This window comes from Marmota monax, unplaced genomic scaffold, assembly GCF_021218885.2.
Source record: "Marmota monax isolate L192 unplaced genomic scaffold, Marmota_monax_Labrador192_F-V1.1 WCK01_AAM20220418_F8-fsc00251, whole genome shotgun sequence".
NCBI classification, from domain to species: Eukaryota; Metazoa; Chordata; class Mammalia; order Rodentia; family Sciuridae; genus Marmota; species Marmota monax.
The window spans coordinates 477,148-490,949 of record NW_026694546.1 but is presented as its reverse complement, the minus strand read 5'-3'; the positions used below and the strand labels follow the sequence as shown (position 1 = coordinate 490,949).

The 13,802-nt window shown below is 40.6% G+C and overlaps 1 protein-coding gene across 1 annotated transcript; it reads left to right on the top strand.

Moving 5' to 3' along the window:
• Window positions 1-3,098: 3,098 nt before the first annotated feature.
• LOC124076653 (cytosolic acyl coenzyme A thioester hydrolase-like) lies at window positions 3,099-4,480 on the top strand. Its single transcript, XM_046420702.2, has one exon. The coding sequence runs from the start codon at window positions 3,123-3,125 to the stop codon at window positions 4,110-4,112; it is 990 nt and encodes a 329-aa protein (XP_046276658.1). The 5' UTR covers window positions 3,099-3,122; the 3' UTR covers window positions 4,113-4,480.
• The last annotated feature ends 9,322 nt before the right edge of the window (window positions 4,481-13,802 follow it).

Below are 13,802 nucleotides of genomic sequence, written 5' to 3'. Positions count from 1 at the left end.
CCTCTGTGTGTGTGTGTGTGTGTGTGTGTGTTGTGCATAGAGCATTTACTTATTCAGCATCCCCTAAATGCTTTAGCATATGCTGGCAGGTGCAGTGGGAGGGAAATAGCTACATGGAAAATGCTTCTCATCAAGTATTATATAATCTATTGGGGAAGAAGAAATACCAAATACCTACAACTCATAGAATTGCTAGGAACCTCTAGAAACTTAAAACTTAACCAAGAATGTAATCAATTTTATATTTAAGGGCCCAAGAGTGCCAAGGGTAGGAAAACAGATATTTTTACCATACAGATAATGGTAGATGACTAATTGCAGACAGAGATTGGTTGTGTGTGTGTGTGTGTGTGTGTGTGTATGTGCACGCTCACGTTCTGATGTATGTTAGACACACTGGAGCTGGAATTCTAGCCAATTTTCTCTCATTCACCTTTCGGAGAAGCAATCCATCTGTTGTTTGTGTCTCATTGAACTGTTTTTATGATTCCAGGTGTTATAACCCAGAAATGCAGACACCTTTCCCCCCATCATTTATGAGATGAAGATCCAGAAAAAAGGTGAAATCAAACCCAAGATGTTTTCAGTTTACAAGGTACAGAAACACACCAAAGGCTCCCAGCCAAAAAATGTAGGTAGTTAACATCACTGAATTTTGGGCACATTTAAGGCATATTTTAATTTTTTGACTAAAAATTAAGAAGGATTGTTAAGTCCTGAGTTATGATGACGAAAGGGTTTAATAAATGAAAGAGAGAAAGAAATAGCATAGATAAGGGAAAATAAGAACATATTTGAAATAAATGAACAACTGAAACAGAATTGTGATCAAGATTCTTCTGTCTGGGAACCAAATTGAGCTTCAGAAATTAATGACACTGGGATCTTGAGCAATTCACTTAAGTTCTACATTCTCTTGTTTTCTGTTCTATAAGATGGGCATCCACCTAACAGACATTTACTGGTCACCTGCTATTTAGGTGCTGGGTCATTGCTCTAGGCACTAGATGGCAGTTTTCTTTCTCAGAGAGCTGTTATTAAGTTAGTTCATATATGTAAAAGATTGAGATTATTGTATAAAAGACCATTATTCTGAGAGGCAGACACAAATTTTAGATAGAAAAGGAGATGAAAAAATAAGACAGAATGAATTAAACAGACTACTGACAGAGTTAAAGAAATGATGAAAGGAAACAAGAAACGCAATCCAGCTTGAGTATCCTTTATTTGAAATATTGAGGAGCAGAAGTGTTTTAGATTTCTGATTCTTTTTGGTCCGATTTGGTGCTAATCAGCTTTCTGTTACTGTAACAAAATACCTGAGTTAATCATCTAAAAGGAGGAAAGGTTTATTTTGGTTCACACTTTTGGAAGTTTCAGTCCATGGTCAGTAGGCCCTATTGCTTTGGGGCCTGGGGTGAGGTATTACATCATGATGGGGACACATGGTAGATGAAGTAGCTTATCTCATGGCATCTAGAACGAAAAGAGAGTGAAAGAAGAAGACTAGGGTCACAAAATCTTCAAGAGCACAGCCCAATGAATAGCTTCCTTCTTCTAGGTCTCACTTCCTCAAGTTACTATCACCTCCTAATAACAACACAGGCTGGGACCAAATCCTTTAACACATGTGCCTTTGAGGGATGCTAAAGATACAAATGATAGCATTTAGGAATACTTGCATATGTATATAATACGATATCTAAACTTCCCAAATCTAAACTTTAAATATCTTTGTTTCTTTTCCTTCCTCCCTTCCTTCCCTCCTTCCTCTCTTTTCTTTCTTTATTTTGTACTGGGGATTGAACCCAGAGAGCACTAAACCACTGAGCTACATCCCCAGCCCTTTTTAAGTTTTTAAAAATTTTTAGACAGGGTCTAAGTTGTTAAAAGTCTCTCTTAGTTGCTGATGCTGGGTTTGAATTCACGATCTTCCTGCCTCAGACTCCCAAGCTGCTGGGATTAGAAGTCTGAGCCACTGCACTCAAAAAATGTATTTATGTTTCTTATACACCTTACACAAACAACCTGAAGGTAATTATATACAATGTTTTAAATAACTTTGTGCATGAAACAAAGTTTCTTGGTGTACAATTCTCTACCTGTGGTGTCATGTCACCACTAAACATTTTCAGGTTTTTGAGCATTTCAGATTTTTGGATTAGAGACCAGTGCTCAACCTGTAAGAGACTTTGCTAGGGAATTGAAAAACAGTAAAGATAACATTACCTCGTACATTAATGCTAAAGCCTGTGTCCAAGAAGTACTTTTTTCCCTTTCCTTGGATCTTCCACTATTTGATCTACTTGTCTCCCTTGCTGATGTATTAATTTCCCAAACATCACTCAAAGTTATGACTACTCTAAGATGCTTAATGACTTTCGAGGTCTTCAACCCAAACTATATATTTCTAATTTTGACATTCAAAATACTTACAAAATTATTTCCAACTACCTTTTCCCCCCTCTACGTGTATATATTTTGGGTTAGAGACCACAGAATATTTTTGAAGGAGCCAATGGTGTTTTAAATGGTATTTGGTTGTAGAATAATTTATTACCTTCTAACTTACTACTTCCTTCTGTATGCAGCTTTGGGTCCTCAGCGATTTGAGTTTATGAACCTTCCCTTTCCAAACAATATAACAACCTGCTTTGATATAATTTGACTTTCCCCTGACCTGAGAGGTAGCAGAGTCACTTGAACACATGGGGCCATTAGGTGATTAATAAATCTAGTCATCTGTCACTTAATTACAGGGATACCATTGGGTAAATAAATTGTTAGATATTTTTGTCAGCTCATGAACTCCACAGAATATATTTACACAAACTAAGATGGCTACAATAACAGGATATAATTGTATAGGAGGACTATGATCATATATGACCCCTTGTTGACCAAAATGTTGGTGTGTGGTACATAACTGTACTAACCCACTTCCTCTTGCTCCTTAACTGTATTCACGTTGCTTGTTTTTGGAATGATTTCTAAGTTTTTTTTCAGTCTGCCAAAAGAATAAATATCCTGATTCCGCGCCGGGCCCGCCGGACACCTGCGCTCTGCTCCCTCCGCCCCCGGCCGCCGCCTCTGTCGCTTTCGCCGCCGCCGCCGCCGCCAGCATGTCGGGCCCTGCGGCCGAGACGCCGTCCGCCATCCAGATCTGCCGGATCATGCGGCCAGATGATGCCAATGTGGCTGGCAATGTCCACGGCGGAACCATCCCGAAGATGATCGAGGAGGCGGGCGCCGTCATCAGCACCCGGCACTGCAATAGCCAGAACGGGGAGCGCTGTGTGGCTGCCCTGGCCCGTGTGGAGCGCACTAACTTTCTGTCTCCCTTGTGCATTGGGGAGCTGGCGCACGTCAGCGCGGAGATCACCTACACCTCCAAGCACTCAGTGGAGGTCCAGGTCAACGTGATGTCTGAGAACATCCTCACAGGTACCAAAAAGCTGACCAATAAGGCTACGCTGTGGTACGTGCCCCTGTCGCTGAAGAATGTGGACAAGGTCCTGGAGGTGCCTCCTGTCGTGTATTCCCGGCAGGAGCAGGAGGAGGAAGGCCGGAAGCGGTATGAAGCCCAGAAGCTGGAGCGCATGGAGACCAAGTGGAGGAATGGGGACATTGTCCAGCCCGTCCAGAACCCAGAGCCCAACACCGTGAGCTACAGCCAGTCCAGCCTGATCCACTTGGTGGGGCCTTCGGATTGCACCCTGCACAGCTTCGTGCATGGAGGAGTCACCATGAAGCTCATGGACAAGGTGGCTGGGATTGTTGCTGCACACCACTGCAAGACCAACATAGTCACTGCCTCCGTGGACGCCATCAATTTTCACAAGATCCGGAAAGGCTGCGTCATCACCATCTCCGGGCGCATGACCTTTACGAGCAATAAGTCCATGGAAATTGAGGTGCTGGTGGATGCCGACCCCGTGGTGGACAACTCCCAGAAACGCTACCGGGCAGCCAGTGCCTTCTTCACCTACGTGTCCCTGAGCCAGGAGGGCAAGTCACTGCCTGTACCGCAGCTCGTGCCCGAGAACGAGGATGAGAAAAAGCGCTTTGAAGAAGGCAAAGGACGGTACCTGCAGATGAAGGCAAAGCGATAGGGCCATACAGAGCCACAGCCCTAGACCCTTCTCCGCCATCGGGGCCTGAGCATCTGCGGTGACAGCCCCGGTTTCAGTCACTTCGAAGTTATCCCCTTGGCCAAACCCCCCCACTCCCGTTGAGAGCTGGAGCTGTGTGACATATCCACGTGGCAGTGTTAACCTGCGCCCTGTCCTGAGAGCCTGTGCACCGAAGCTTTATTTATATCCTTCCAGTATAAACGCTACACAGTATTGTCCCAAATGCTGGAGGCATCCACAGGCACCCTAGGGATTGCTTCCGAGCATATTAAGGTATGTGAAGAATCCAGCGCCCTAATAAAGCTGCTGTTTGGCTGGGAAAAAAAAAATAAATATCCTGACAGGACTAACTCAAAAATCAACCTTTTCAAAGCCTTCCCCGTCCTTCCCATCACGGGTAAGAGAGATCTCATCCCCTTCAATACAGACTCCTTAGACACCATACTTCCTAAATGCCACCATAATCAACACTATCAGTATGGAAAGCTTATGGCTGCATGTTCAAAGTTGCTGAAGACCATGTCTGTGTTTTCTTATTTTTTTTGTACCTTTACTGTATTCACCTAGAACCTCCTCCATCATTAGTACTCAAGAGATTAAAAAGAAATTTGTTGAATAAATAAAAGAATGGGTGAAATTCCTGATCAGAAATGGCCATTTAAGGTTTGTTTGAGATCTGAGTGGCTGAGAAGAGGGGTGTTTGTTTCCTTCAAGGTATTTCTCTGGGCGTTCTCTCTCCCTTTCAAACCTCCCCTTCCCCCTCTCCCCCCAGCCTGTATACAGAGTAAGTCTGTGTTTAGAGTAATATGATTTAAAGGTCACATTTATTAGCAAATAGCTGTGTTTATAAACTTAGTTTGACAAAAAAGGGAGTCTTTGAAATTCACACTTCCCACTGAAACTAGAACCAGGTTTCATCAATAGTGCTCACTGAGCCTGGTTAAAGAAATGTGCAGTTAGTGTGGTTTTTACAACCTTTACCCTCCTCACCCCCTTCCTTTCTATTTTGTTTTTTTGGGATTTACTTCACTTTTTAAAAGCTCGAAACTAAATCGTTAGGCTGGGATTTACCTATTTTGTTCATTTGTGTTGTCAGGAGAGTCTGCTTTGATGGGTTTATAGACTAGAGGAAATGGAGCCACAGAAACCTAGTCTGATCTTACTCTGTTCAACTCAGCCACAGTTCAGAGCTCTGTTTTCTTGTTAGAATCCCAAAGACTCTGAGACTCTGATGGATCCGTCTTTTGCTGGTGTTCTCCCATCTCTGCCTCTGAGCATCCTGTTGGAAAGGCTACCTTGAGTTATGGGTGACCTTGATCACTGGTAATAGACAAATAGGCTCAGAGTCAAAAGCTAGAGAGAGATATTTTCTGGTATGAATGATGTTGCCTCCTCTGGTCACCAGGTCCCAGTCCACTGGGAGAAGATTCTAGGTAGGCAATGACTTCAGGAGTGAAAATGATATTATAAAGAGAATCACCCAATCCAGAGATTTTCTACAAGTCTTTTAACTGGTTTGCATTAATAAGAGAATGGAAGACGTTGGCTTAAACATTGGGACACCATCCCCCAATTAAAATACATTGTGGGGGAGTTGATCATCAAGGGTGATTAGACTCAAGTTCTTGGGGGAGAAGACAGACTTTCAAAACATTTCATAGGGGCTGAGGATATAGCTCTGTTGGTAGAGTGTTTGCCTCAGATGCACAAGGCCATGGGTTCAATCCCCAGCACCTCCCACCAAAATAAATAAGTAAATAAATAAACAAACAACATTTCATAGGATGGGAGGGGTCTCACAAGCTCACAGTACAGTGGTGCCACATGAGAGGGTTTCTCTTGGGAGGAGATAAGTGATGACCTCAGTATGTGAGGGTTCTGAGGATGTGAGGGTTCTGAGGTCATTATATCCTCATTCAGTGAGAGTAATTGTTAGGGAATGATAATCATAAAATAGTCTTTCATGAAATAGTCTTCTTTCCAAGTACTCACTTGGGAAGAGTCTTCATTTATTTTCCTCACAAAGAGTGCTTAAAAATGCATGAAGATTTCTACTTTGGAATGATTTCTGAGTTAGTTTCAATTGTTTTGTCTCATCACTCTACAATGGCACCTCATTTTTAACCAACAAGTAGCTTCCCTGCTTGATCAACCACTTTATTCATCAGACTTGGCTCTGGATGGTTTTTGGTTGTTTCCAAAAATGAACTTCACTCTCAGCGATGAGATATTTATATTATTAAAGCTCCTTAAGAAATGTGCCATCAACCCTGAAGAATTTAAGATGAGTCCTCGATATATGATGGTACTGGAAAAATTTTAAGCCTCATTATTTTGCAGTCCCTTCTCATCCATTTTATATCTTCTTTTCTTATATTTTTAGGAGCTGAAACTCAGAACTGTACCAAGTATTTCAAGTGTATTGTTCAAAGAGTTGTGCTTCATCTGTAGCTAAATCTCTGCCTCTGTGATATCTATTTGGAAAGATTTAAGCAGAAAGGAGAGTGTGAGAAAACAATGGAGGTGCATATAACTGGATTTTTAAAGAAGGATAGACGCAAAGTTTGTGCTACTATGTGTAGGCTTTGCCAGCTTTGAGTACATTGCATGTGTAGTGGGTAAAACTATAGGTTCATTTTCTGCGTGCTACTAAAGTAGTACACATTTATTGTATAAAATCAGCAAAAAGAAGAGCAAATGGAAGAGGATTTAAAATCAACTGCAATTCCATCAACTATGAAAGACCTTTGCTCTTTCTAGCCTCTTTGGTTAAATAGTCAATTTTGTGGGAGATTTAAATCATTCGTATTTTTGTATCTTCATTAAAAATAGGATAGATACAGAAACTTTCATAAAACATGTAGATAAGATGAAGTACCTGAACCATGAGTTTGGTCTCCCCTCTTTCCTTAGAGATACCATTACCTTGATTTTTGCAAGACTCTTCTTGTTTATCTTCATAGTTTGATCATCTAAATGACAAATCATTTTCCTTTTCCTCTCTGTTATTTTTTACTCTGTAATCATGAATTTTTATTAATTCAAGTGCAGGTATTATTGTTCTTCATGCTCAAATTGTCCAAAATATGGCCAGTGGGACTTTGTCAAGAAATTCCTGTGACCTTTTAACACAACCCCATTAACTCAAACAAGCTTTTGCTGTGTATAAGCAAGATTTTTTAGGCTCCTATTATAGGCTCTCTTGGTTTCTGTCAAGGAGCAATGATTTTTAGAAATCAAGGTTGGAAATTTTGCTTTTGAGGTGTCAGTGTTTCTAGTTTTCCTCTGAGGACAGAACTAGGAAGTCTTTATACTTATGTTGTATGTGCTCATATTAACAATTTGAATTCAAATTATCATTGCTATTTTCTAAATTCCTTGACTTTTTAATTGTATCTCTTTCCTCTTATATCCAGGCTGTGTGTGTGTGTGTGTTTCCTTTTATTTTTTTTAATATTTATTTTTTAGGTGGATACAATATAAAATAATCACTGTACAAGTACAAAGTTCTGGATAGAAAGCAAGACACTCCTTTCCTGGTGAGAAGCCCACACTGGTGTGGGAGACTGTTTGGGATGCATGTAGAAGGTTCAGACCATCTCAACATGAATAAGCAGAGTAGAGAAGGCTGGTAGTAGCTGGGCTGGGCTGGGCTGAAAAGGCCTTCTTCCCATAAAGCTCCTTAGGAGAACCCCATTAACTAACTCAGTGGGCCATGTTTCTGACCTCTGAAGATAGACATCTTTTTAAAGAATACTGTGATAAACCTCCCTGTAAGAAAATATTTTCCTACTTTTTTCATATAAATGTTTTTTTTTTTTTTTTTTTTTGTACCAGGGATTGAACCCAGGGGTGCTTAGCCACTGAGCCACATCCCCAGACATTTTTTTCATTTTTTGTTCTGAGACAGGGTCTTGCTAAATTGCTGAGGCTGGCTTTGAACTTGTGATCCTCTTGCCTCGGCTTCCCAAGCCACTGGGATTATGGGTGTGTGCTACTGTAGCCAGCTTAAATATGAACAACTGATTGTGGAAAATTGAAAAATTTCTTGAGATAAAACTGTTGGGTCAACATACACATCAAAATTCTATGGCTAAACACTGATGCCTATTTCTAAAATGTGCACCTGAAGAATTGTATCAATTACACTGCTATATGTGGTGTCTAGAATTCTTTGATATTTGTATAGGGGTCATCACTTTCTCAATACCCATCCTTTACATTTTAGCTTCTTTTGTGTGCCACTTTGAGGTATTTTTGTCTCTGCTAAGCAGCACATGATTAGATTTTATGTTTTTCAGCCAATTCACATTAATAGTCATAATGTTTATCTGATTTTTTAGTTGATATCTGCTTCATGAGGCAAAGTCTGAGGCACAATCCTTATTCTTATGGATTCTTATCTTTGTTTTGTAGCATATGACAACTTCCGCCAGATTTTGATATGAAGATGTATTTCTGTTTCTTATTCAGGAATATGTGGATTTTCCTATAAAAATCTGTGTTTTTTTCTTTGTATTTTAGCTAAAAATAGCAAGAATCTACGTGGTGTGCTGTTAATGTCATTTTTGAATGAGAAATTCCTTGCTCCCCTGTATTTAAAGTAAACTTTATATTTAAGACATACTGCTTGAGAAATGAGTTGAAATGTGTGTGTGTGTGTGTGTGTGTGTGTGTGTGTGTGTGGTATTGACTTATTATTTTTTTGGAAGTGAGTTTTCTTTTAACCACTTCATCACATTATCACTTTGTTAGAAAGAAAGTTGATAGCCACATTTTGTAAAGAATGATTTACTTAGGCTGCAAGTTCAATTCCATACATCATTCTAGGATTACTAAAGTCATAATGTGTTAGACATTTATGGATAACGGTACGAGATACATTTTTTAAAAAGCCACATTACAATTTTCCAAATCAGTAGGCAAATACTAATGATTCTGCATGGGACAGAAAAAATGCTCATGATATGAATTTGTATTTTGTTTCAAGTCAATAAAGTACACAAAGCTTAAAAAGTTAACAAGCTTTATTAATTTTGGAATCTTTTCGTACAGAATTTATAATGAATCATTATATTTTGGGTACTGGTATATGTATACAAATAGATAATTTTCACCCCCTAATTTATTTTTATAGAAAGAAGCTTGAGAAGTGAGGTCATTTGCTCCAACACATCAGAAGCCAGTCATGAAAGATACTGGATTCATTTTCTTCACTACTCTTTGTTGAGGGAAAGTTTCTTGTGAAGACCAACTTTTCATTTCATCCAAATCCAAGGGCTTGGGGCTGTGGCTCAGAGGAAAAGTGCTTGCCCAGCATGCGTGAGGCACTGGGTTCGATCCTCAGCACCACATAAAAATAAAATAAAGGTATTGTGTTCCCCTACAACTAAAAAATAAATGTTAAAAAAAATCCAAGGACTTATCATAAAGGAAGGGATTGGTTCTACGTGTAAGCTTCTGAGGGCTTGGAGGGGTGAGTGCACCCCCAGTGCTCGAGCCCATAGTCCCAAAGAGGATTCTGAAGCCAGGACACAGGGAGGGTGTGGTTCTCACACCTGTGGGTCTCAGGACCCACTTAACATTTAAAAAAAAGTATCAACTTTACAGTTGCTCAAGCACAAAGTCCTAGATTCATATTTGACTCCTCTCCAGAATCATTCTGCTTTGAGCCAATCACCTGGGTTACTCTTACCTGTTCTCTGTGGTCCAACCCTTCCCAACCCAACCCCCTAGTCCATTTATACCAGAACACCCAAGACCATCCTCAAAAGGATGTGATGACTCTTCCTGTCACTCATACTCAAAACTGACATTTTAAAAACTGTCTCCCTTGAATGTAGAACAATGCCTGGCAACATTGTAGACACCCTCCAAATTCTGCCTCAAGGTCTTTGCCCAATCTCTTCCCTGCACCTTAAGAATATTTCTTTATTTAGGTTAAATCTGTTGACTCTGGTGGTATTTGATACCAAAACAGAAAGATTTATTATTTTATTTCAAAATAACAGTAATAAACCCACTACATGATAATATGAATGACCTTCAAAATAAGCATATTTACCCAAAGAAACATTTTTAGTGAGAAGAATGTCTTTGTTTTGCCATTTCATGAATTTCTTTAATATCAGTGTAGTAGAAGAAGGCAGTAGTGTTCTCCTATTTGCTCCAATATCCAATCTATCCTGAAATCACAAGTCATGTGGCCTCTGGAAAATTCTACCACCTATTCAAGAGAGGATGTATATGAAAACAGGTAAATAATACCTTCATATTCTTAGGAAAATAATTTTGATCTTGCAGATCCCCTGAAAAGTTCTCAGGGTCCCCCAAAGGTGATCAGAACATGGTCTGAGAAGCACCTGGCATAGACGAAGTTCGAATGGAAGACAAACCAAGGTTCTCAGAATTACTAACAATCGCTTGACCTCAATAATATTGAACTTAGAAACTCTTCCTCCAATGAATTTTTGCATATCAGATAATTTTGTAGAAATCATGTAAAAATTAAATAAAATAATCTTTTCAACTTATTTTCAGAACTCCAAATTCTTATTTATAATAGACACTCAAACAATTCCACTTGAAAGTCTAAAAGACATCTCAAACTAACTTTTCCAGAATTGATAGAGCCTTATATTCCAGATTTCTCCCTATGTGGCTCTTCCCACTTAACTGATAGTGATTTCAACTTTACAGTTGCTCAAGCAGAAAGTCCTAGATTCATATTTGACTCCTCTCTGGAATCATTCTGCTCTGAGCCACCAGCACTTCTCACCTGGGTTACTCTTACCTGTTCTCTCTGGTCCAACCCTTCCCAGCCCAACCCCCTAGTCCATTTATACCAGAACACCCAAGACCATCCATTTTTCTCCTCAAAAGGATGTGATGACTCTTCTTGTCACTCATACTCAAAACTGACATTTTAAAAACTGTCTCTCTTTACCTATCCTTCTGGAAGCCCATCATTCCTTGCTCCTCATGTGCTACTATAGCCACAGAGACTTCTTGCTATTCTTTGCCACTCCAAATTCTGCCTTAGGGTCTTTGCCCAATCTCTTTCCTGAATCTGGAATACTCTTCCTTCTGGTGTAATCTAACTCCCTCATTTCCAAGGCTTTGTTCAAATATAACCTTCCCACTGTGTTCTGCCCTGATTTCCTTAATTGTGATCTCACCTACATGGTGCTGTCACCCATTAACCATGCTCTAGTTTTTGTTCAAAAACCTTCCCCCAAGCCTTCATACTATTTCATTTAGTTATAATTTGTATTTATTGTCTGTCCTGCCCCACTAGAATGTGAATCCCAGGGCTTGGAGTTCCTTGTCAACTTTTTTCCCCTGATGTATCCCAAGAATGTAGAACAATGCCTGGCAACATTGTAGACACACAATCAATATTCGTTAAATGAATACTTGAGTAAAATGCCTTAAGAAACACAAGGATGTCTTGGGATCATCATGACTATTCAATGTTTAGTTACCAATTAAAATCAGTCATGGGGAATTTGTTGAAGGTATTAATAAACAAAAATCTTTCCACTGCAAGTGACAAGATCTCCATTAACTTTGGCTTAAACAAAACAAAACAAGAATTAAAAAAAAAGAAAGGAAAAAGAAAGAAGGGAGGATACAAGGAAAAGATGGAGGGAGGAGAAGAGGAATGGAAAGAAGAGGGGGGGGGAAGAATTTTTTTCATGTATATATCAGTTTCAAGCATGGTTGGATCCAGGGTTTCAAATGATGTCACTGCAATATTGTCTGTTTGCTTTCTTCCTGTCAATCTCAGTCCCAGGCAGCCTATCATGCCCTAAGAATTTCTAGGCTTTTATTTTATCAGCCACTCCATGCAAAAGAAAGTTGCCCTTATCTCTATTGGGTGTCCTTGCTCCCTGACTCTCAGTGAACACCGTAAGGGAATGTGTATGCACATCTGTATTTCTACCTTTACCTCTATAATGGAAACTTTGTGTTCATTCTGATTCCTCTAATTGTAATCCAAGAGCACAAGTTTTATTTGAGATTTCTTTTCTTTCTTTCTTTCTTTCTTTCTTTCTTTCTTTCTTTTTTGCCTCTATGGGTCTCCCTTGTCTGATAGTAAGACACCAGGTTTCCATTTCCCTATTTGCTTATTTGACCCATTCTTCTGTGCGTATCAAATGTGCTTGCCCTTCTTGTCTCCAAAGCAGGCTCTTCCCCATGTGAGTGTCCTATTCACTCTGCTTGGGGTCCAACAGCTCCCAGGCTGCTCTTCTATATGGGCACCCACCACACTCCTGCTCAGGCCTCAACACTGTGCACCAGATAGGCCCAAGTGCAACTACCCTTCCTACCTTGCTTGGGCATTGATGCCTTCTTCTCATCCTGCTGGGTCCGCAACACATGATCTTGGACTAAGATCCCCAGGCTAGGCCACTACTTTGCTGAGCAATACTTGTCACCCTGCGTGGACAATGACACCCTTGGGCCACCATGTTTTCCCTCCCCTTCCTGCATAGATGTAAGTTTGTCCTGACTCACTCCCTAGATTTAAACAAAGAGAGGGAAGCAGAAGCACGCTTTATCTTCATTTGTGTCAGTCACCACAAGACACCTGGACTCCGGGTCTGTCTCCTATTTCTGGGACTCAAAAGCCCCCACAGCTGTGTGGTCCATGAGACTGTTTGCCACTGCTCTTTCCCCAGCCTCAGCCGGGGACCCCCCTCCTCTTTTCCTAGCAATTGTGCTTATTGCATGGATTTTTACATCTCCAACACTCAGTGCTGTGCCTGGCACATGGAAATACCAAAAATGATTTGCTTAATGAGCGACTCCTAGAAGATGGTGCAAGTGAGTAGAGCTGTCCCATATATGTGGAAAGGATCTGGGCTCACTTGTGAGTGTGGGTGACAGGGAGAATCCACACTCAACTCATCCCCACCTGCTCAGATCCCCAGCCGAGATGGGACTCTCTGGTGCATAGCACATTGTGGTGTGCTAATGCTGGAGCGTCTCTTCAGCCTGACAGCCCGTCGGGTGGCACTTCCTTTGGCCTGTGCAGTCCCGGTGACTTATGGGAATGGACAGACGAGGAAGTCGAGTTAGCATTCATTCATTGCTTATGTTGTACAGCCTGTCAAACTTAATGAAATTTTATGACAGACGGGCAACAACCGGCTTCCTGGTGTTATTTATCTTTCTCGCTTTTGGCTTGGAGCATTGGGTGATTTTTCATTTACATTTAAAAAATGCCAAGATGACTAAGCGCAATTCACCTACTCAGAAAACTAGCAAATTGTATCAATGCATGAAGGTAATTAATAATCATCAGGCATGAGCAATGAGGAGCCGTTAGGCAGGATAGTCCATCTTCCCAAGTGCCCTCCCTCTCCCCTAGCACCATTTCAACCAGTTGCCAAATTCCAGTGACATCTATCATGCCCCCCCCCCCCACCACTTTGCTCATATCTGATAGTCAATATTTGCAATGACAAACAAAAGGTCCTTGTGACTAGCGACGTAGGCTCCTATGGTTCAATAGATAGATTTTAGAGGGGATGATGCAAATAGATGTATCACATAAAGAGAAAAATGATGAGAAAAAAAGAAGAAAGAAAATTTATTGTAAGAGGGGAATAAAAGTCCTGGCAGATGGTTTAATCCCAGTGTGACAAGGCTCCAAGATTGTGA

Excerpts from the sequence above, each read along its gene's own strand:
- LOC124076653 (XM_046420702.2), top strand. The coding sequence starts at position 3,123 with ATGTCGGGCCCTGCGGCCGAGACGCCGTCCGCCATCCAGATCTGCCGG.